The 23,378-nt window shown below is 45.7% G+C and overlaps 3 protein-coding genes across 14 annotated transcripts in view; 1 reads left to right on the plus strand and 2 right to left on the minus strand.

The window, feature by feature from the left end:
- Positions 1-1,052: 1,052 nt before the first annotated feature.
- On the minus strand, positions 1,053-1,754 carry LOC117901535. 2 transcript variants are annotated; one of them, XM_034812326.1, is made up of 4 exons: positions 1,565-1,754; positions 1,509-1,522; positions 1,185-1,448; positions 1,053-1,115 (listed from the first exon to the last, which is right to left on the minus strand). In XM_034812326.1, the coding sequence occupies exons 1-4, from the start codon at positions 1,673-1,675 to the stop codon at positions 1,085-1,087; spliced, it is 420 nt and encodes a 139-aa protein (XP_034668217.1). In that variant the 5' UTR covers positions 1,676-1,754; the 3' UTR covers positions 1,053-1,084. The 2 variants fall into 2 exon arrangements, with proteins under 2 accessions (XP_034668217.1, XP_034668216.1); XM_034812325.1 differs by having other exon boundaries at positions 1,509-1,751.
- A 333-nt stretch (positions 1,755-2,087) lies between these two features.
- LOC117901526 (kinesin-like protein KIN-7N) lies at positions 2,088-10,470 on the plus strand. Of its 6 annotated transcripts, none has more exons than XR_004649322.1 (13): positions 2,088-2,385; positions 2,453-2,575; positions 2,642-2,988; positions 3,054-3,961; positions 4,089-4,256; positions 4,444-8,257; positions 8,320-8,538; positions 8,596-8,763; positions 8,820-9,059; positions 9,121-9,241; positions 9,305-9,807; positions 9,870-10,139; positions 10,192-10,470. XR_004649322.1 is itself a non-coding variant. In XM_034812302.1 (13 exons), exons 1-13 carry the CDS (start codon positions 2,253-2,255, stop codon positions 10,014-10,016), a joined length of 6,849 nt encoding a protein of 2,282 aa, XP_034668193.1. In that variant the 5' UTR covers positions 2,088-2,252; the 3' UTR covers positions 10,017-10,273. The 6 variants fall into 6 exon arrangements, 5 of the variants coding, with proteins under 5 accessions (XP_034668193.1, XP_034668192.1, XP_034668194.1 ...); XM_034812302.1 differs by having other exon boundaries at positions 4,444-6,767; positions 6,810-8,257; positions 9,870-10,273; XM_034812304.1 differs by having other exon boundaries at positions 2,089-2,385; positions 4,444-6,473; positions 6,726-8,257; positions 9,870-10,273.
- A 1,198-nt stretch (positions 10,471-11,668) lies between these two features.
- The window catches only part of LOC117901528 (protein abrupt), a 53,051-nt gene continuing 41,341 nt past the window's right edge, over positions 11,669-23,378 (minus strand). For 3 of the 6 annotated variants that reach the window (XM_034812311.1, XM_034812313.1, XM_034812312.1), the window contains exons 6-7: positions 12,948-13,673; positions 11,669-12,875 (exon numbers count right to left, since the gene is read on the minus strand). In XM_034812311.1, coding sequence (XP_034668202.1) covers positions 12,457-12,875; positions 12,948-13,673 — 1,145 coding nt within the window. In that variant the 3' untranslated portion in view covers positions 11,669-12,456. Of the gene's footprint in view, positions 12,876-12,947; positions 13,674-13,975; positions 16,752-23,378 lie in introns of those variants that run through there. The other 3 variants (XM_034812310.1, XM_034812308.1, XM_034812309.1) reach the window with 1 other exon arrangement.

Below are 23,378 nucleotides of genomic sequence, written 5' to 3' on the forward strand. Positions count from 1 at the left end.
CGTTCGCACAGTGGCGCCACCGTGATTATTACGGCCATTTATGGAACTAAAATATCGTAGTTCGAGAGTTGGCCGCTCTGTGTTGGGGCGCCACTGTGAAATTTTGAAATTGGTCCACTGAAATGGCCGAAAACAGGAAAATTTTCAGACAAAGTACCAGGCGAACAGAAGTCAGCAGAAGGTAACTGGTTTCCATGTTTTTTCACTGTGTCAAAATCTGGATGCTATGAAACCGCAATTCATTTTAGTTACTTGGCGGCTGAAAAATGAATTGCGGTTTCATAGCATCCAGATTTTGACACAGTGAAAAACATGGAAACCAGTTACCTTCTGCTGACTTCTGTTCGCCTGGTACTTTGTCTGAAAATTTTCCTGTTTTCGGCCAGGACAAACGAATAAGGAATATGTTGAATTTTGATCTATGATATTCACGCTCACCAAAGACAGATGAACCATTGCGGCTTTCTAAGGCACAGCCATTTGTCACCTGCCACGACGAACCATCAAAAGACCCGAAAGGACGCACACCAACACAAATATTTGAAGACATTTTATTATTTTTTTTTTTTAAATCAAACTTTTTATGGAGCTAAATTTTTTAATGTCACACTGAAGCGAACAGTTCACGAATGAATGGAATTGAGTTGAATGAAACAGAAGCAAGTGAAATTTTAAATTTCATGGCATACTTTGATCAAATAAAATCAAAATTTGATCAAATTAATTTTCACAAATTTTCACAGATTCATAGACTATACAATAAATAAATAAATTATTGACATATAAACCATTCTTTAATTTGTATTAAAATATCGATTGGGTAGTTGGAAAAACAATTTTTATTAGTGTGCAATAAATTAAATTGCAAATTAAATTCAGTTTGCCAGTGTTGACGAGAGCAACACTGCACACAGGACGTGCTGTTTGCCAGTGTTGACGAGAGCAACACTGGCAAACTGAATTTAATTTGCAATTTAATTTATTGCACACTAATAAAAATTGTTTTTCCAACTACCCAATCGATATTTTAATACAAATTAAAGAATGGTTTATATGTCAATAATTTATTTATTTATTGTATAGTCTATGAATCTGTGAAAATTTGAGATTGATTTCTGCAAAAAAACATTTTTGCTGGTTATTTACGATTTCATTAAATAATATTTAACCGACAAGAACCTTACCTTAGCTGTCTGAAGAAGTCAATTTTCTTTCGATGCTCAGTCACCAGTTCTATCTTGAGATGATCATCCATGAATTTGAATGGGCTCGAGGTTATGCTGTAAAATGGATTAACTTGTCGGCGGCAAAAGTCCGGATCTGGCAAGGTTTCTTCGGGCACACATTTTCGCAATTTAGAACCATGGCCTGACCAGGTGTAGTCCTTGGAATAGCTGGAAACAAGAGGATCTTTATCTTGCGGCACAAACGTCTCATCTGCTGAATATCTGCAAGAGACAGGAGTACACTGATAAATGGGAATCTTTTAAACTGAATATTCCACTCACTGATTCGACTGGAAGGAACGAAAATCCACAATTTTCTTGAATACTTCAGGACGTGCTGTTTGTTTCTTTGCACCGCTTTCCAGGGCATCCTGTGTTGTGGTTTTCAGACCCGCCATGCAGTCATTCCGCTCACTATAAAACACGCTCGATTTCTGCTGGTGCGGCATAATTTTGAGTAAATCCAATTTAACAAGACTGAATATTGTGGTAACAATAAAAGGAAAGCCTATAATATATGTATATTTACTTATATGAAGGATGAGTAATTTTTTTTCGAAATATTTAAACATTTTTTATATGTTTATTTAGGTATTTTGAAAAGAACTGTTAGCGCCAAAATCAATTCTCATAATTGCACAAGAATGCCGATATTTTTTAAATTTGTGAGGGTCACACTGACAAGCATATTCTTCGAATATAATAACAATATTTTGCGTATCTGAGTACTGGGCTTTAATGCTAACAATTCCAACTAGTTGCTTTTACTTACCAGAATATGAGGATTTACGGTGTATTTTGAAACTGAGACGGTATATTTTTGAGGGCCATTCGGTATATTTGAAGGATAAATCCACGGTCACATTGAAAGCGGCATTTGTTCGAAATTAACTGTACGTACGCAATGCGAAAAAAGCAACAATTGTTCTGAAATCTAGAAGTTTCATTGTAAAGTGTCTTTTTATGTCAATTGTCAATTGAGTTGTGAATGTTTGAATGTGATACAAACTTTAAGTGAGCCCGAGAATGTCTGCGAAGAGTTCAATTCAGGTGTGCATCAAGGTGCGCCCCTGCGAGGCCGGCGATTCCTCTGTGTGGGAAGTAAAGGAGGGCCGCTCCATACATCTTATTGACAGCCAAGCCGATCCGTGCGTCTTCGGTGAGTGTGGAAATCATTGAGAAAATGCATTATCATCAAGTTCCCTATGTGGGTGTCATATTTGCAGACTATGTATTCGACCAGACTGCACACAATCAGGAGGTATTTGACCGCATGGCCAAGCATATCGTCCATGCATGCATGCAGGGCTTCAACGGCACTATTTTTGCCTATGGCCAGACGTCATCAGGTATTTATACATCGCTGCACATGCATATGCCGCGCACTCACTCACACGCATACAAATTCCCTTCAGGCAAAACCTACACAATGATGGGAGACAACCAGAACCTCGGTGTTATGGTACTGGCCGCTAAGGAAATATTTAAGCAGATAGCCAACGAAAACGATCGCGACTTTCTGCTGCGTGTGGGCTATATTGAGATCTATAACGAGAAGATCTATGACCTTTTAAACAAAAAGAACCAGGATCTGAAGATACACGAGGCAGGGAATGGCATCGTGAACGTGAACTGCGAGGAATGTATTATAACGAGCGAATCGGATCTGTTGCGCTTCCTTTGCATGGGCAACAAGGAGCGCACAGTGGGCGAAACCAATATGAACGAGCGTTCCAGTCGCTCCCATGCCATCTTTCGTATCGTAAGTCTAAAAGATAAACTGATATTTTGCTGACCTGATCTCAGCGTTTGTCTTTGCATTTGCAGATCATTGAGTCGCGCAAGAGCGATCGCACTGACGACGATGCCGTCATTCAGAGCGTCCTGAATTTGGTAGACTTGGCCGGTTCGGAGCGGGCAGATCAGACGGGTGCGCGCGGTGCTCGCCTCAAGGAGGGCGGCCACATCAACAAGAGTCTGCTGTTCCTCAGCAATGTGATCAAGAATTTGTCTGAAAACGTTGACAACAAGTACATAAGCTTCCGCGACTCCAAGTTGACGCGAATACTGCAAGCCTCGCTGGGCGGCAACGCCTTTACGTCCATAATATGCACCATCAAACCCTCGATCATCGAGGAGTCGCAGTCGACCATCAATTTCGCCATGCGTGCCAAGAAGATCCGCATCAAGCCCGAGGTCAACGAGATGGTGTCCGATGCCACAATGATGAAGCGACTGGAGCGTGAGATTAAGGAGCTGAAGGACCGCCTGGCCGAGGAGCAGCGCAAGAACGAGAGCCAGCTCAAGGTGAAGCAGCTTGAGAACCGCATTCAGAACGACATGCACAAGATCATTACCAGCAACTCGCTGAACGACAAGCGGTTGCAGAAGCGTCGCCGCACCTGGTGTCCTGCCACCTCCATACCAGAGGGTGGCCTGCCCACACCGCTGTCCTGCATTCCGGCCGAGCCCAGCCAGGAGCGGCAATCGAAGGTGTCACAGCTGCCAAAGCCCGTTTTCTTTCCCAACTCTCACATCAGCCACCGCGCCGACAACGGTCCCAAGACCGTAAATATAATGAAGTCGCTGGACATTGGCACGGATGAGGAGTTCGCGCCAGCGGAGCTTATAGACTTTGGTTGCGGGCCATCGGATGCACTGAGGACGAGAGAGCAAAGCAGGGTGCTGCCAGCGCTGGCTCTAACGCCCAACATTGGGCAGATGGGAGTGGCAAGGTAAGTAGATTTACATTTTTCCCCAATGCACAACCACACCATCTCCCAGCATGCACACACAAAAACACACACACACGCACCTAACACTCTTATTCATCATCGCATGGGTCCATACTCCTTTGGTTAGCTTGGTGGAGAAAACGAAAAACGATCGCTTGGAGCTGCAAATGTTCACCTCGTTAGAGAAGCACTTTGAAGGGGACTGGGAAAATTCGCAGGCTCTGACAGCGAAGCTGTCCGAGGTCACAGCCCAGCGGGATGAGCTAGAGTCAGAGAGCCAAAAGAATGCACAGCGGTGAGTCCCACAGGAATAGAAAATCAGATTGAAATTAGATTAAATTGGGAAGGGGCTTGCCAGACACACAAAATCAGGATAAATCAAACATTCGTTTCCTAACAACTAACATCACACTTCACAATCCTAAATGAAACCAAAAGTTGAGTCGAGTGGATTATAGCAACATTCCACTGTCTTGTTTTAGATGCGATGCCCTGCAGGCCGAGCTACAGGCAGCCAATGCCAAGAACTTGGAGTACGAGGAGCAGCTGAAAACCATGAAGGAGACCATGCAGAAGTTGGAGTTGGACAACCGTGAGGCTGTTAGCTTGGAGTTCGAATATCAGTCCCACAAAACCAAGTCAAAGCTGCGAGAGACGGATCTACTGTCGGCCCTGTCCGAGAAGGATTTAACCATCGAGAATCTGCAGAAAAGTCTCGACGAATTGTCTCGCGATGTCCTGCGCAACAGCAAGGAGGAACAGATGCGCTCCCCCATAGTGGATACATCGCTGCCCGAGACAATCTGCGACAAGTGTGTGGAATTTGAACGTCTGCTGGCCGATGTCAACGCAAAGCTGGAGAGCGTTCAGCTGTCCTTTAGCCAGAAGACCGAGGACTGTGAACGCCTCAACATTCTAATATCCACAGCCCATGATGACATGGCTGTTCTGCAGGGAAAGTACGATGGGCTGGAGCTGAATTGGCAGAGCCAGCAGCAGGCCATTCAAGCCATGGAGGCAGACTGCAATGAACTCCAGCAGAAGTTCCAAAAGCTGCAGCAGGAATACGAGGATTTGGGACGAACCTCCAAGGCCAACAAAGATCAGTGCCTGCAGCTGGAGGCCGAAAACACGGCACTTCAGGCGGAGATTGTCACACTCAAAGAGCGCGTGGAGGAGGCGCAGCGCTTGCTCTTGGAAACTAGTAATGAAAAGGCCTTCGCGGAGCAACTGAAAGCGCAAAATGAAGAGCTCAAAAAAGAGCTTTCGGAGGTGCAGTCGAGCTTCCAGGAAATGCAGCGCGAATATGACTGCTTGTCCAACGAGCTAATGGAGAGCGTAGAGGAGTGTGATAGCTTGCGTAGCGAGTGCAACGCTTTGCGAGAGGAGCTGAAGCAGCGCTCCATGCCCAGTTATGACATCGAGTCCATGAAGAGCTCTGGCGTCGGCACAGAGTGCAGTGAGGCTGATCTAGAGTCGGAGACAGATAGCGGATTTTTGGAGAAGTTTGCCAAGCTGTCAGATTCGCTGCACGAGATCGAGCTGCAGCACCGCTCGGGCTGCAGTCGCCTCTTCAGGGCTACCAAGATTCAGGAGCACAATGTGCCCGGGCTGAAGCTCTGCCTCGAGTCTGCTACAGACATACACACCGTCGCGCACACGCTCAATGACGATGCAGCCGATTCCGTGTGCCTGAAGGGCGTGCTGCGACAGCATAGGTTCCAGATCATCAGGCTGACCCAGGAGTCTGCACCCGCTCAAGAAGATGCGGAGAAGAGACGCCTGCTCGACCACATTGCTCAGCTGGAGAATGAGATTGCGCAGAAGAACATGCTGATCGATGCCACGGAGGGAAATATCAACGAGATGCGCGAACAGATGACCAACCTGGAGTCGGCGCTACTGGAGAAGTCGGTGATAGTCAACAAGGTGGAGTCGTATCAGCGACAGATCGAGTCTCTAGAGAAGCAGAATGCTGAGATAACCATCGTCTGTGAGGAGCTGCAGGAGAAGGTGAAGGAGAACACAATGAGCGAGAGCCTCATGCTAAGTCCTGGCGACGATACGCTGCCCGGCAACACATCCACCCCTTTGATGCTACAGGACCAGGAGTCCGCAGAGATAGCTGCCCTCAAGGCATCCCTTTCCGAGCTGATGGACAAAGTCGCTGAGCTGCAAGGCAAAGTGGAGAACCAACTGTCTCAGATGCAGCAAAAGGACAACCACATCGATGTGCTGCGTGCAGAAATTGAGGAGCTGAACGAGCGCTGCATATCCATGGAGGTGAAGCAGGTGGAACTTCAGTCGAATGCCAGCCAGCAGCAGCAGCTCCTCGAACGACAAGCTGAGAAATTGTCAGACGACGTGCGACGCATCGATCAGCTGCAGGAAACCAACGCGAAGCTCGTAGAGCGCAGCATCAAGGCGGAAGACTCCCTGACGGTGATGCAGGAGCGTTTGCTTCACGACAATCGCATCGAGAGCCTGGAAGAATCACTGAAGAGTGCCAGAGATCGCGTCGAAACGCTTGAGGAAGAGCTGAAGAGTGGCAGAGATTGCATCGAGGCTCGCGAAGAGGACCTGAAGAGTGCCGGATATCGTATCCATACGCTTGAGGAAGACCTAAAGATTGCCAGAGATCGCGTCGAAGCGCTTGAGGACGAGCTGAAGAGTGGCAGAGAAGGCAAGGAGACGCTTGAGAAAGAGCTGAAGAGTGCCGGAGATCGCGTCGAAAAGCTTGAAGAAGAGCTGAAGAGTGCCAAAGATCGCATCGAGGCTAGTGAGGAAGACCTGAAGAGTGCCAGAGATTGCATCAAAACGCTTGAGGAAGACCTGAAGAATGGCAGAGATCGCATCGTGACCTTGGAAGAATCCATAAAGAGTGCCAGAGATCACATCGAGACGCTCGAGCGGGACCTGCACAGTGCCAGAGATGTAATAGACGCCAATGAGAAGCAGAAAACGGACGAGCTGAACGCCCTGAAGCTCGAGTATCTTGATAAAATAGAGCAAAGCGAGAACGAATATCGCAGCAACTTCCGCAAATACAACGCGGAATGGGAGGAGGGCAAGGAACGCTACGAACAAAGCGTGTCCAGGCTGATGGCAGACCAAGCCAAGGCAGCAGCTCAACATCAGGCAGAGCTAGAGGACATCAGAACAGAGCAGAATGCGGTCTTGGAACAGCTGAAGCAGGAGAAGCTCGAGCTGGAGTCGCTGTACGCGAAGAGCCAGGAATTGGTGGCGAAGCTACAATTGCAGCTCAACGCCCGAGACCGCAGCTCCACCGAACTGCTAGATGATATGACAGCCACTGCACAGCAGCGGATTCAGGAGCTTGAAGAGCGATGTGAGAAGCACATTTTGGATTATGAACAGCTGCGTTCGAAATTCCAATCAGACTTGGAAAAGCTGACAGAGGAGAAGGTGGCCCTGCATTCCGAAATGAAAGATGTGGAGGCGCAGCACACGATCACTTTGGAGAAGATTCATCTGCTGGAGCAGCATCTGGAGACACTAAGCAAACAGACATGCTCCGAGAAGGCTGAACTACTCGACAAAATTGAGACTTTCACGTTGAAGAACAGTGACCTGAGTGCAGAGCTGAAGCGGGTTCAAAAGAAGGCTCGGGACTTTGACGACTTATTCTCCCAGCATCAGCAGTTGCAGGCATGCTTGTCCGAAGCCACAGGGGTCAACATTTCGTTAAGAGAACAAGTGGAGAGTCTTCAGTGTGAGCTCAACAGTGCCCAGGAAAAACAGAGCAAACAAAACGTTGAAATCGAAGAACTTCGATCGAAGCTGAAGGGCGCTTTGGAAGCACAGACCTTTGCGAGCACACAGGAGACTGTTCTGAAAAATCAGCTGCAGGAAATGGAAGCCAAGATGATTGCTGAGTCCGTGGTGTTCAAACGGGAGGTGGAAGGATTGAGGGGCGCAAGGAACGAGCTAGAGCTGAAGCTGAATTCGCTGAAAGAGAGTAAAGCGAAGTTGGAGTCGAGCAATAAAGACCTGGAAGTGACAATGAAAAATGCCAAAAACCTTCAATCTTTGCTGCAAGAGGAGCAAGAACTGTGTTCTAATTTGCGCGACGTCTCCGAAAAACTGGAGGAATCCAATGCGCAGCTTGTGGCTCAACTTAAGGAAAAGGATGCAGCTTGTGCGTCCCTCCAGGATTCCGTGTCTCAGCAGAAATTGGCACTCGAAGAAGCCAACAAGAAATGCTCGGAAGTGCAGCAGGCCCAACAGTCAGTGGAGGAACTCAAAAATGAATGTGAAATGCTGCGAACAACTCTGGTAAGCGATTGTTATATTTCCAATATCTTTCCCTTTCTGATCCATGTTTTTCTTTTTTTCAGCAAACCAAAGAAGAGCAGATTTGTACGTTGACCAAAAAGGCTGAATCTAATTCGGAGCTAGAGGATCAACTTAAATTGAGGGAGACAGAACGTAACTCTCTTCGCGTAGCATTGGTGCAGCAGGAAAAACTGCTTGAAGAAATGAGCCAGCAAGCTGACGAGGCTCGGAAGTCAGTAGCTGAGCAGACTAACGAGTGTAAAAGGCTACAAATGGCACTGGTAACGCATGGGATTTCAATCTTTCCTACTTATTCTAATTTATTTGTAATTTTCCAGAGCACCCTTGAGTCGGAGCGTGATTCTTTGCGTAATACAGTGGCGCAGCAGGACCAAACTAACGCTGAAACTAAAAAGCAATTGATGGAAATGCAACAGAAAGATGAAAACAGTCAAAAGTCAGTGACGGCACTCAACAAAGAATGCGACAGGCTACGCACAACAATGGTAAGCAATGAGGCACTTTTATAATACACAACGTGACTAATGGTTTTGCACTTTAGAAAAAGACTGAGACTAATTATCGCACTGAAAGGGAACGCCTAAACGCCACTGTGTCAAGTCTTTTGGAGGACAAGCGAAACCTAGAAGAAAAGCTGTGCACTCTGAATGAAATTATGGAGAAACTACAGGCCGACTTGACTGCTCTTCAGGGACTCAAAGCGAACGCCAGCAATGCCTCCTTTGAGTCCAATGCATCCAGCACGTCGCCGGCTTCCACAGATCGCCTTGCTGTTCCCAGGGTAAGTATTGGATAAAACCATTTCAATGTAGAATCTATAACAAGTTCTCATTTGTGTGCAGAAATCTATAAGCTTTGAGTCTGACATGCGTAAGAACCGACGCCTAAGTGTACACGATGATCGTCGCAGGCAGTCCTACTGGAACAATGTGCGTGATTGGGGAACCATGACGGATCCTGTGGGTAAGTGGGAGATATTTAAGCATATCCTGAAGCATAAGTAATCAATAATACTGACAATTGCAGACAACAATTGCAACTGTGTGGAGCTCAACCGCAAGCTGCAGGAATGCCAGCGAGATCTCTTTATACGGGAGAGCCAGGTGACTGCGTTGAACATCGAGCTCAAGAACCATCCACTTAAGGAGGAGAATGCACAGCTTCGTAAACGTCTTTTGGAGGACCAGGAAAAAGCGCGTGCCGAAGTGAAACGTCTTAAAATGAAGAATCAAGATCTCACTAGCCGTATCAATGATTTGACTGCCGCGGCAGCTGCATCAGAGTCTCTGCAAGCGGCCCAAGGCCAAGCATGCAGAATAACTCCCGCGATGACCTCGGTAGATACACAGACGGAGTCTGACTTGGAGACGGTGCTGGAAAAGATAAACCAAAAGTATCAAGACTCACTTAAGTTGTGCCGTTTCCGCTACTCTCTGATCCAAGATTTGGAGCAGAGACTAAAGCAAAACGAAAACACCGACACCTCCAACATGACATCCCTCACAGCCGGTCAAATCAATGCACTGAAGGTAGACTTATTAGGCTTTGCTTATCATTGAAAATGAACTATCTATATTTAATCCATTTACAGACCCAATGCGAGTCGCAAAAGAAGGAACTGTCTGCCATGAACGAGAAGTACGAGTACGCGAAACGTGTGCTGAAGATGCGCAAAGATGAGGTGGTCGAGATGCGAAACAAAATAGCTGCATACGAAGCAGCCTCTTCAGCTAAATAAGTCATTAGATTTAGCCTAGCTTAGTTGTATATATTATAATCGTCAGTTCTTTATGCCCGTATCAAGATCAAATCGTAATTCCATTTATTTATTCTATGTGAAATCGAAACTTTCAATATTTTTGTGAGTATTTTAAATGTATTTATGTACTTGTCATTAATTTTAGTATTGCAAGGTGGACATGTATCGAATACACAGCTACGCTGCCTATTGCATATTTATGTGCGAATCAAAAATTATACGCTCCTTAAGAATTATGCTTTCCTCTTTATTTCTGTACTTACAAATGTGATATGATGAAGCAACAGGTACTTGGGGTAATACTTACTTTAATGTGTTGATCTGAGGATCAAATGTACCTGAATCGAAGAAAAGAATCTCTCCGTAAGTGTGCAGCAGATGGAAACAAAAGATACAACAGTATTGTTCTTCATAACGCGGCTTTATTGTAATTTCAATAAATATTTATAACTTTCTAAGCACATGGATGTCTACTTATATTGCTTATGGTAACGACTTTTAACTAATTGCATTTTAAACTAAACGTCTTATCCGAATTGCATTAGCCTTAAATGCATTTCAAGCCTAGGGAAATGCAATCTATTGCGATCTCTCGCTTCATCGTGAGAGACAAGAAAGGAGAAGTAACCGAAAGTATAAAAACGAGAAGGGAATAAATCAAATCAAATTAAACATACTCATACGTAGAGTTCTTCTTTATTTATATAATTCTTTTATGGGCATGTTATAGGTATTCTCCAATCTTGTGTATTGTTACGTTAGGCTACGTTTGGGGATCGTCATATGGGATCCATTGAATACTCGATAGAAACAAATGAAATGCACATTCGAGACGATGATTCCGATTGCGAACTTACAAATAAATGTTCAAGTAAATTACATTTAAATTAATTGAGGTAGAAAATTACTAAAGTAACACATATGTTGGTCAATAAGGCAAGTGGTTTGCGACTCTTGTAGAGTCTGTCTGTGCTCATCTTCGATTGAAACTAACCATAAACCTAGGATTATAACTGAGGCATATTCGAACTAAAATACATACAGGAAACGCTGGCCACGGCACTCACTATTCTCACACTCGTAAGTTACAACTATCTACGGGGTGTCTATGTCTCTTGCTTGCAGTGCATCCACATAAACTAATTACATCTAAATATTCCTTAAGTATTGACTCTCTTCAAACGGAGGAGACACTTGTTCAACTCTTCACCGCAGAGTGCTCTCTCTCACTCTCTCTGTCTGTGGGTGTTCTGATCGAATGCTGAGTATGCTGAGGTATTCAATTCTCTGACAAATCCTAACCATTGTCTGGGGGGTAAGTACAGGCATCCGTTCTATGTATATCTCTGTATCTTTAAGTGCGTTTTGTGTGTGTCTCTCTATGCTAAATGTGCACTGCATACCGTATAAGTAGTTTTGTATATAAATTAACATTCACTTGTATGTATATATTCTGATCCATTGCGGATCCCTAATCTATTCTGTTCAATATTGGCAAGTTTCCGGTTTTCGGGTACCCTATAAGGTAGAGGACGAAGACAGGACAGGACCAGTCACAACTCATGGAAGTCTAAGGTATTTCGAGGATTACACGCACACACACACACACACACACAAAACTCATTCTTCATCTGCTGCTGCTGCTGCTGCTGCTGAGGTCTGAGAGGTCTTCTGCTGAGGTAGTTCGGTTCGAGTTTGAGTTTGAGTTGATTTCGGTTGTTGTTGCTGCTGAGTGTGTGTTCCGTTCCTGAGATATGGTGAAGCACTGTGAATCAATGGAGTGGCTAGACTTGGAACATGGAAGGCTGTTACTTGTATGCTTATATCATAGGTTAGGCATACGCTCTCGGATTCTACTAGCTGTGGCATGCATGGCACATCTGAATTATCCATTTGAATATCCCTTCTCGGATTTCTAACAAACGTACTTTAAATGCGACGGATCGGTACTGGGTTCTGTGGGTGTTTAGGTATTTCTTTCAATGTATTTACAAACGCTCTTCTTTGCTTTCAATGTGAAATCTAACTTACAGCTAAAAGGGTAAGGGAGGGATTTGTGCTTTCTCCTGTCGGGACATCAATTGTATACACAACAGGTACATGTGTATATATATAAATATACATTTACATATGTATAAATATCTGTATTGGTAGTTTAAAAAGCACAACATAGAATTCTTCTACTATTTGGCCAGCTCTGGCAGCGGCACAAATATGATTTATGATTTTTGTTTCCTAGTCCTATTTTTTCCGTATCTCTATCGTATTTCCGTATTGTATATCGTATTTTGTATCGTATTGTACACATAAACTGGTATACATGGGGATAAGGCTACTCGTTACATATGTTCCATGGTTATTCGGTATACAACTGTTGACTCCACCCATCCATCCCGGTGCTCCCGCTCCTGCTCCTCCCTTATGTATTGTGCACACCCTCATCCTCGGAGTAATTCTCTTCAACATCAGAATTGGCCACCTCATTGTTGCTGCCCGACTGGTTGTTGTCCAGGCCCAGATCCATGGGCTCTGAACCCTCTCTCCGCAACTCCCCATCATTGTCCGCCTCATCCATGTCATGGCCATGCATTCTGCCGCCAGAGTTCAGCGCCAGCGGCCCCTGCGCTGCATCCTGATCGTGCCGCAGTATGGGCTCTATCGACAGGCCCTGTCCGGACTGACCAAAGGCGGGATTGCCAGCGGCCAGCTTGCTCAGATCGAACTGTCCGGGCAGCAGGCCAGGCGGCAGGCTATCCAAACTGTGTCCCATGGCATTCAGTTGCGCCATCTTGGCACGGAGCGCGGCGGCTGCAGCTTGCTCCTGGGACATGCCCATGCCTGGAAGGGGAATAAATTAAGATTTGTTATTGAAAAAGTTCCATAATGATGAAGATCTGTTCCAGCACTCACCGAACGTATTCTCTGTGATGAACTGCAGGTAGGTGTCCAGCAGGGACTGGCCCGCAGCATTGCTGGTGGGAATCTGCACGCCCAGATCCTTGGGCTGGCCCAAGGCCACCGCTGTGGCCGCTGCCGCCGCAGCCTCGTTCCGCATCCGCGAGATGGTGGTGTTGGCATGCCCAAAGTTGCTCAGGAGACTCTCGTGGTAGCGACTGAGGTCGCTGTTGCTGCCGCCCATGCCGTACAGGCCGTTGCCCACGGTCAGGTCTTCGGGATCCTCGTCAGAGTCCTCGCCATCATCCAAGGGACCACCGCTGGCGTTGCTCAGATCCAACTTGCCGGCACCGCTGCCACCGCCGCCTCCTCCGCCGCCACCGCCGCTGCTGCCGCTGCCGCCGGTGGGCGAGGCACGGGCACGCAGCTCCGCGGGCGAAATCTTGACACCAGCCTTGGCCAGCAGCCGCGAGGCGAGGTCCGGATCAAAGGGGCTGGGCATGGGCAGCACGGGCAGATCCTTGGTGGAGATGCCGCGATGCTGCCTCGACATGTGCGAGTGCAAGGAGTTGCGTGACTTGGCCACAGTGCCGCACAGGACACACCTATAGCCGGGGCAGACGGTGTGCTTGTCCTCCAAATGGGTGCGCAGGGTGTGGGCCGAGCGGTAGATCTTGCCGCATTTTGGGCAGGGCCGAGGATCAGTGGCACGCACGCGCATCTCCAGGGATCTTCGGGATACTAAAGAGAAGAAAAATATTCAGCATTAGTTTTGTATTCATTTATCGGGGATTTTCTTTAAGAGTTCAATGAAAAGTCGGCTCGTCTCTCGTTTGCTCTTTATTGTTCACCAAAATATATTTGCCATCTCCAAAACACATTATCATCCTCCTCATCTCATAGTCGGCCGCAGATACTGGCACACACTTGCAGATACAAGATACATTTTGCCTTTTGCCCTATCAAACAATTTGCAAACTAAAAATGGCAAACGAATATCAATCCGATGGATGTACTTAGATCTTCCATCAGTTTTCTCTCTTTCGTTTTTCTATATGCTTTATAAACTACAATTGTAAAATTGTCCGCTTCGAAATGGAATTTATAGATATATATTTTGAATCGAGCCTCAAAGTTGATCGATTACTTGCGCTAGTTTTTGCCCAAGTTTCGGTTTTTTTTGGTTTTGGGTTTTTTCTTTTCTTTCTTTTAGTTTTGATTAACATTATAGGAACCTTTTTACGTATGTTTTCCATCTGCTCGTTTCTGTAGTACTTAAAGCCAGCGGCCGCCAATCGAATGGAATCGAAAATCGAATCAAAACAAAATTCTTCCATCAATTTTGAACTTTTTCTCTAATACAAATCGGTTTTTTTCAACTTTAGTTTTCTTTTACTTTTAGTTATTTTTGTTTGTTCTTATTTTCTTTTTCTTTTTCTTCTTCGTTTTTTGTTTTGTTTGGCTAAAAATATATTATGCAGGCACATTCTATTTTGTTTCAGTATCAATATCCATAATATAACTACATCATATCATCGTTTTTTATATATATATATATAATTTTGTGGTTTGCTTGGTTTTAGCTCATTATCTACATAGTTTCTCCAACCTCTCAATGGCTTACATACGTCTGCTTATGTAATTCTATCAATTAATATTATTATTCTTCTTGTGTTGTAATTCTCTTCTTTTTTTTGTCTTTGTTTTTTGTTTTTTTTGGTATTGGTTTTAATCATAATACTGCACATATTTTTACTGGAGTTTACTGGAGTTTTATTCTACAGATCCCTTTGCACTGTAAATCAATTCAAATTTTGTTTGGAATTTCATTTTCTTCATTTGGGTAAACATACTGTCAGAGCCTTTAGTTGTCTGCACTCTTTAATATACTATATTGAATATAGGAACGTAATAATTGTTTGTAAGTATCCTAAACCCAAAAGCGATCATCCACTTGTCTGCTAGGAAGCTTCTCTGGACTCTAGAATCCATCTAAAGCTCATCTCAATCTTCTGCTGCCTCTTCCTTCCTTTGAGTGATCAAATCCGAATGAGAGTTGAATAGTTTCGATCTTGAAAGCGAATGAAACTGCTTGAAACCATTCCATTATTATCTTCTGTTTCTTTTTGCTGTAGTTATGGGGAAGTGTGTGGAACTAATTTGAACAAAAGTCTCCAAAGAGTGAAATAAATGTTTTAGAAATTCCTGAAACTGATTGAAACCTTTTCCCAATGCTAACATATAATGTACACACATAAAAGAAGGAAGTGAGCAACAAAGGATGGGCATGGCACGGCTGACTGGATCCTGTGCCACGTAGTTGGCTTATAGGAAAGGATCCATCCAGTGCGCTTACAATTACTAAAATTATAGTGGATGACGACGACTTTCGCCTTTGACTTGGACTTGGACTACTTTTGGCTACCTACGATAGATTGCGAGTGTGTCTCGAGATTGGGGTGTTGTTTAAACTTTAAAGTTAGATTCGATTTATTGTCGCCATTGTGTGACTGAAAGCAGCAACCTAGAAAGCTTTGCGGGGGGGGGGAGTACGGTACGGTATGGGGTGTAACGAGTATTACAGGTCTAGCCCGCGACACTAGTGGGCCGCCTCGCAGTTTCATTTGAAGTCAGGCCCGCCGGCAAAGGGGCCCCCGGACGAGCGCATGGCCTTCATCTTGGCCCACTGGAGGGTGTGCTTGATGCGCATGTGATTCCGCACAGAGTTGGGATGGGCAAAGCGCCGTCCGCACTCGATCACCGGACACACGGGACTGTCGCGCGGGTAGTGCCGGTCCAGATGCTGCCGGAAGACGCGCTGCTCCAGCGGCGTCTCGCACAACGGACAGGGCAGCATGTAGTTGCTGCTGCTGCTGCTGCTTGGCGTGCTGCTGCCCGGCACAGGTCCGGTTCCCGGTCCGGGTCCAGGACCAGGCACAGGACCCGGTCCGGGTCCAGGTCCACTGCCTTTCCCCGGACTCACTGTGGCGGCTGTGGCACTGGCTGCGGCTGCTGCTGCCGCTGCCACGGCCGCCGCCGAGGTGTTCTGGAAGAGTTCGGGAAAGTCCCGGGAGCGGCTGAGCGCAATGGTGCGGGCCATGAACAGATTGGCCGTCAGCTGCTGCTGGTGCGACACGGACACGGACTGTTGCAGCTCATCCAGATATTGTTGTTGCTGCTGCTGCTGTTGGTGTTGCTGCTGCTGTTGCTGCTGCTGGGCTGCCTCGTGCCGTGAGTGCTGCAGCTGCTGCTGCTGTTGTTGCTGTTGCTGCTGCTCCTGCTTCAGCAGCAGCGTCTGATAGAGAGTGGACTCGCTGGACTGCCGTGTCCGCTTCATGGTCAGCGATATGGCCGAGGAGGCAGACGACGAGCGATCATCCTCATCGTCGTTGTTGGTGTGGTTGTTCTGGTTGTTCTCCTCCGGCTCGTGCTCCTCCTCGCTGTCGTTCCAGGATCGCGCCGAGGGCGTGGGCGAGGAGTTGGCCGAGCGGTTCCGCTTCCTCTTGTTGTGGTTCGTATTGGAATTATTATTGTTGTTGTTGTTGTGGTTGTTGTTGTGGTGCTGGTGCGGATTGTGGTGATGGTGATGGTGGTGGTGCGTCGAGTGATGATGCTGCTGCTGCTGCGGCTGATGGCTGCGCCGCTGCTCGAACAACTGCGACAACTGCGGCCGCTGCATTATTTTCGCCAACTTACTGGCAGCCGGGCGACGATCCGCGGCATGTGCCTCATGTGGCTGCGGCTGTGGCTCCTCCTCCGTCTCCGCCTCCGGCTCGATGGCCTCCTGCTTGATGCTGTTCTTGGCATTCAGGAATGTTCCTGCATTGAGCGTTGGTCCAGCGCACGTGCGGAGGGAGAAAGTCGGGGAGGAAGTCAATGTGAAATCAAAAGTCAGAAGCAAGCTAAAGGAAATTCTCGATCTCTCTCTCTCACTTCGATTTTGCATTCTTCAATTTTGATGTACAGTGTTGGGTGTGAAATTTGGAGGGGGAGGGGGGTGTGTGTGTTAGAGATCTTCGGCTGCAGCTTCCAGGAATAGCAGCAGCAACAACAACAGAACAGCAGAACTGAATCAAAACCTTCTTCACGGTTTTCCAATTTGGGTTTTTTCAATATATTTTTAGAGTGCCAATTGGTGAGGGAATTTTTCGTATTTTCTACACATTCTTTTGCCAATTTGTTGGTAATATTTGCATATTCAGTTCTTACAGTTAGGATTGCTTTGATTTATTCGCTGATTTTGAAAGCGAAACACACACACGGATCGTCAAGTATTTAGCCAATATTTTTGTTGCCTTTTTCATTGCATTTTTGTTTGATTGTTTTGAGCCAATTACAGCATATTTATGGGTATATATTTATACATATCTTATTTTGAATATAAAAGTTTTAAATATGATATCACAGATATAGTACGTTGCAGGCAGGCAGGCAAATAATTATATAAATTATATTTGTAGGAATAAAGCGTACAAAAAGTGCAAAAGAATTAAAATAAAATGTTTTATTTACAAAAATATCACGCGCTGTTTGCAGTGAAACTCACAAATGAGGAAGGTAAAGATTTTCTGTAGAAATTCGAGGGTTTTTGGGATATTTTCTAATATTTATAGTTCGTGTTTCTTAGAAGTAAAAGGTGAATACAGTGCGTGAAAAGAGCTATAAGAGCCCAACACATGCATGTGAAACGGGAGTAGAAATTACAGTCAGACCCCAAACGAATTTATTGAATGTTTTCCTTCGATAAGTTATGGAAAAGAGGCGTATAACCCATGCATAACATCCTTAACAAAAGGGAAACATGTTTAAGGTGACTTTATTTGCTAGCTACGATCGCTAGAACTTCAGTTTTCGCGCTCTGAAACGCACTGTCTTACACCGCCGTAAAAGTATAATCCATGCAGAAAGGGTGGAGCATGGCAGAAGGTGGATTGTTGGACTGCCAGATGCAAGATGTGGAAAGGGGAATGGGGAATGGGGCATGGGGCATGGCGTATCGCGTGATACAGAACCATTGCCGTTTGGGTTTGGACGGTACAACTCTATATTCGATATGTCTATATGCGGTGTCTGTGTATACCTTCGTATCCATGTGGCGTGCAGAAACACACCTGGCCTCAAAGGCAGATCCATCGTCTGCACTCCTCCTGGCACTCGCATTGCACACTCCCATTTCCCTTTCCCATTTCCGAAGCCGTTTCAATATTCGATAATAATAAATATTGAAAAATAAAACGCAATTTAATGTATAGAAAATTGCCAAGACCCAGGGCCAGAACCAGACCCAGACCCAGTCGCAGGCCCATTGGCCCCCAAAAAGTATTGAGTCATTTTTTGGATGGCCAGAGATTTGCATAGGGGCGGAGAATGGTGCAGGGTGTCATGGGTGCGGGTCATGCATGACGCAAGGCGACCCCAAAAAACAGAAAATCAAATTAAACAATTTAGTTCTGCCTTTGTGCGTGACAACTCAAGGGAGAAGGCAAACAAAATTCCGATGCATAAATATATCAAGTGAAAAATACAATAAAATGCAATCGAATAAAATTGAAAATACAATATGCCATATGCCATAGAGTGCGCCAGCTCCTACACCACCATCCTCTCTGCTGTGTGTGTGTCCATCTATTTGCCACATGCATCACGAGTGTCTATGCATACCGAGGTCTCTGTCTTTCGCATTGGTTTACGGATATAGTTAGTTGCACATAAAACATGCATCGTCGCATCACAGTTTTCTTCAGTGAGCATCCATCCTGAGGTCCTCTGCGACGATTGGCCGAAACTCAAGTGCAGTGAATGGGACAGGACAGGACAGGGCCAGAGCCAGAGCCAGAGCCAGAGCCAGACGCAGCCAGGACAAAGTCCGTTCAGTTCTGGGGCTGGCGATCTCCTTTGACCAGCCAAGCACATCTCGAATTTGTCACATTTGAGGAAACCGAAAGGATGCAGAACCCTGTAACCGATTGTCTCTGTGTGTGTCTTGCCTGCCTGCAAATGACAGCCACAAGAACAACCACTGCGGAGGACATTGTGCAGCGCCCCGGATCAAATCAGGCGTAAGATTTCCTTTCCCCTTAGCAGCAAGTGCACTTTTTTGTATGGCTGCCTCTCTCTCTCTCTCTCTCGAAAGATGCGTTCCCCACCACACCGCAAAGGGCACACAGGTGTGTGCAGAAGGACTGGGACTTCCTTCCTTACCTCTGCACAATGTTGCTTGGCCGAGGAGATCCTCCTCGTGTGGCCGTGTGCGTTGGTCTGTGCGTAATTTCGTAACCAATTTTGGTGCGTCCCCCGCCCAGCCCTGACCCGCTCCATCTGTGGCTGTGCATAATTAATGAGATATAAAATGCATAAACCAATTTTGCAAATAATTATGCACCTATCGAAACTATTTTTGGACAGCACAAAGAAAAGCAAAGGCAGAGAAGGAAGGGGCTGGGGCATAGAAGGATTATGTGCAGAGAATTTCCGCAAATAGAAGAAAGAATTTTCTTGGAAAGAACAAAAGAACTGTGGGCATGTAAACTCTATTCTTTGTTGATGAAAATATCTTTGAACTGTTCGGTATAATCGGTAGAAATTATTCTACAAATGGTACCAAGAAGCTCTGAGTCTTTACAACTAAAATAAATCATTTCTCCAGCTAACTTGTAAGCAATTAAATTTCCTTTTAATTCATAAGTAGCTCAAGTCTCAAGATATGCCTGGGTGTGTGCCACATTCAAGACGTGGGCTTGGTTGAGGCACTGGCCATTGGCCCATCAATTATGGGCACATGCGAGGAATTTTACCTTTGGGTTATGCAAGACGTTCTCTTCCATCCATTGACTGACAGACACTCATTCGAGCAGCCGCACATCCTTATATCCGCAGCTCCGCACCCACATCAATTACCTGCGCGAAGCATTCAATCGGAGCGCGACGGCAATCAGTCCTGGGGGCTCTTCGACTGCGATTCCAATCCCGGACTCAGACCCAATCCCAATCCCCGTTGCGGACTCGCATGTCGCGGTCCTGTTAGCGGCAAATAGGAATTAGCTTTATTAAAGATAAAGCGACTCGGGTAACATTTCCTTTCGCGCCAAGGGGCCATTATATCGAAGCAGCAGTCCTCCTCCCCACTCTCCCCAGTGCCGTCCAGGACTCGTTTTGCATTTCGTAAATGAACTCTCCTGATGCCAGTGAGGAATGGGTTGGAATGGTCTGCCCCAGTGGTCGGGGGAGGTGCCAGCAAATAATGAATTTTTCTATATAAATCACTCCCGTCAATGGGCCTTGCCCATTGATATTATTATGGGCTTCGGTGGGGCACATTGTGGTGCAAACACACTATAAATACTTCTCCATAAGGCGCTTTGTCTCTGTCCCGGCAAAAGGGTTGCCCCTGTCCCTGGCCGCCACAGAGGGTGCGTCGTAGGTGTGTTTAACGGTCATTTCCCGATGTCTTGCGATCGTTATCACCTCGCTTATTATTATTATTGTTATTGCTGTTATGCATATTTTCCCTTGTAATTTTTTACATGGAGCTGGAGGCAGGGCAGCGCCTTTTGTTCTTATTGGAATTTATTACTTAATAAGTTTTTTTGTGTTGTTCGTTGGTTGCTTTTCGGGGGGTGTTGGTCAGCGTCGGAGAGTTCCACCCTAAGTGTGGGATTTTTACGAGCTCTGCTCACTCAGCATAATTTTGTTGCTTTTGAATTTTTGAGAGGCCATCATCCCAGACAGAGTAAGAGAGCCAGTGAGGGATTTGTACCAGTCGCAAATCTTTTGGACTGATAATAAAACTATAAAGACACAGCCGGACATTGCGTTTTTATTAATTTTTATGCTCCGTTTTATTTGCGCGCAAGTTTATCAACGAATTTTGCAATAAAACGGGTAAATAGATGCGAAATCTGACATACACTTGGGGAAAATTAAGTACAGGAAAAGGAACTAAACTTGACAGAGGGAAGAAGCTGAGAAGCAGCCGGAAAAGTGTGATGGGAAGAGATGTTCGGTCTAACGATGGAAGCAAAAGTAATACAAATCGGGAATCATTATTCATATTAGAAAGAAACCTTGCGAAAACTATAGGAAAACAATCCCTAAGATGTGAATGGAATAAGAGGTCTCTGGCGGGAAATTCTCTAAGTTACAGATACTTCCAGGAAAGTCAAATATTATCCCATAAGTGAAACCCTATGCCATGATGGGTCTGCTTTACTCAATTTAATTTCTGAGTTCTCATAGAAATCTGGCTTGTCAGAACACAAGATTCTTTTTCAAACCTTCGTTTTGTTCCCCAAAACTCTTTGTAGCTTTTTCTCTCAGTGTACTTCTGGAGTATCTGACGGCTACAAATTAATCCCAGGCAATTGGTGGCGTCCTGCAGCCAGGGTCTGTCTCTCTGCGGCTGTCCTTTGTGCAGTTTTACGATCTCTGCCCCGCGAAATAGTTGTGATTGAATTATGGATAAAGTGAATTACTCAGTCCGTCCATCAATTTCATATATGGGGCAGGCAGAGGGCAATGGAGAGAGAGAGTGTCGTAAAAATTGCTGACCGAATTCATTAGATACGCGCTCTGGTCGGGCAGGGGTCAGAGTCTCAGTTAATTAGCTTTTCAGCGGGGATATGGAGTACGTGGCATGGGGTCTATGATTCTGTGCCAAGATTTATCGCTGGAAAACCCACTTTAGATTCCGAGACGCTGGCCAGATGTCAGTCGACATACGCCAGGACAATCCATCTCTGCATTTGTTTATCTTATAAGTAAACGCAACCAAAAACGAGCAAAAAAACGAAACACACACACACAAAAAATGGCAAAGTTTTGTCCTTTTTCGTGGGTATGGAGAACCGGGGGACCGGGGCCACGTACGGCCTGGCAAAAGCCAAACGAAATGTTGTTTAAACTTTGCAAACAAGTTTGCTTGTTCTCTTTCTCTTTTTCTTTTCTTTTCTTTTCCACTTGCTTGCTTTTCTTTCGCTGCTTTTTTCCTTTTTCTTGGGTCTTTGTGTGGGCGTCTTTGCAGCTCGGATTCGCATTCGCATTCCCTCATAGATAGCATTTGAAATTGAAAGCGAAATTGCCGTTGAGCATGTGTGACGACGGGGCAGAACGGCCCCCCCGCTCCTGCAACAAAGAGGACATCGAGTGATATATGAACTGGCAGTCGGAGGCGGACTACTATCCGGCACTACCGACATCAGCATTGACATCGACATCGACTGTGGGAGCAGCGCCAGCCAGTCAGCCCACCGAAAATTGTAAGTGACGCCAAATGCATATTCAAGTCGGACACATGCCAAGATCGAGCACAACTTTTTTGTTGGTCTGTACACAGGCACGGTGTGGGGTGTGGGGCATGGGGAATGAGGGTATGGGTCTGCCATTCCGCAGATGTCAGCCAGGTTTAGGAGGACTCTGGAGGACCTGGGTGCTGCTTCCTGGGCAGCTCGTTGGCCTGTGACGAATGTTGATGATGGCCCCACAACGATAACGCTGTTTGTTTGTTTGTTTTGCTTATTGTTGTTATTTTAACTTTTGAAATGAGAAAAGTTTGGCATCTCTCGAACGTGTTTTTAATATGTGCAGAGCGAGCGTTGAGCGATTGAAAGGATTTTGTCATATCTAATCCGTAACAGCATATGGACACCAGCAGTGGTCAGAGCGTAGGGGCAGTGGGCAGGGGCAGGGGCTCAACATATATGTAAATATTATCCGTATAAGATTAAGTTTAAGATATACTTGGAATTATGATGTAAGTTGTGTGCAGTTTTAGTTATTTGTTCTATAATTTACACAAAGGAAAAAAGGAAAAGGAAACATCAAGCAGCTGTCACGATTCTGATGGGTGTTGGTTGATCATCGCTGAATAAAATACTTCATAGACTGAAAGCACTCTTGAAGGCCCTACTAAGTATTACTCTCCCTCAAGGAATATGTTCACTAAAAAGAGATTGTTGTATCTGAACAGCGGGGATAACAACCCAGAAGGAACCTCTCAACATATTTATGTACATACACACAACATTTTAAAATGTTTCCCCGCTTAATGCACTCTTTAAACATGTTTAATTGCAGCCCCCCTGCCTATTACTCCACCCGCGACTGTGTGACGACGCGACTGTGTGCCAGCGGCAAAAAGTGTTGCCTACTTTCGCGGGCACTTGCAACCAAAAATCGAAATTAGCCTGGGCTTAAACGTTGGGTGGCAGGCTCTTTGGCGAGCTGCTGGTTGGCGGCCATAAATTAGTCACGGCCCCAGATGTGGGTGGTCCAGTCGGGACACATACAAACACATGCAGAAAGATAGTGGAAGCGAACGAGAGAGAGAGAAAAGTTAAAAAGGATAAATCGCTTGTGTTCATCGCTCTTCGCACATAATAAATGTATCTTTTACTTGCGCCGCATGAGGAGTTTGGCCGGGCGTAAGTAACTCCGGGTCCATGGCCAAGT

This window comes from Drosophila subobscura, chromosome U, assembly GCF_008121235.1.
Source record: "Drosophila subobscura isolate 14011-0131.10 chromosome U, UCBerk_Dsub_1.0, whole genome shotgun sequence".
NCBI lineage: Eukaryota > Metazoa > Arthropoda > Insecta > Diptera > Drosophilidae > Drosophila > Drosophila subobscura.

Bases quoted from the DNA above. Each gene is read 5' to 3' on its own strand.
- LOC117901535 (XM_034812325.1), bottom strand. From the start codon at position 1,675: ATGCCGCACCAGCAGAAATCGAGCGTGTTTTATAGTGAGCGGAATGAC. The intron at 1,449-1,508 runs GTGAGTGGAATA...TGTCTCTTGCAG, and splicing joins CGTTCCTTCCAGTCGAATCA to ATATTCAGCAGATGAGACGT. The intron at 1,116-1,184 runs GTAAGGTTCTTG...GTTTTTTTGCAG, and splicing joins GACTTCTTCAGACAGCTAAG to AAATCAATCTCAAATTTTCA.
- LOC117901526 (XM_034812301.1), top strand. From the start codon at position 2,253: ATGTCTGCGAAGAGTTCAATTCAGGTGTGCATCAAGGTGCGCCCCTGC. The intron at 4,257-4,443 runs GTGAGTCCCACA...GTCTTGTTTTAG, and splicing joins AGCCAAAAGAATGCACAGCG to ATGCGATGCCCTGCAGGCCG. The intron at 9,808-9,869 runs GTAGACTTATTA...ATCCATTTACAG, and splicing joins GTCAAATCAATGCACTGAAG to ACCCAATGCGAGTCGCAAAA.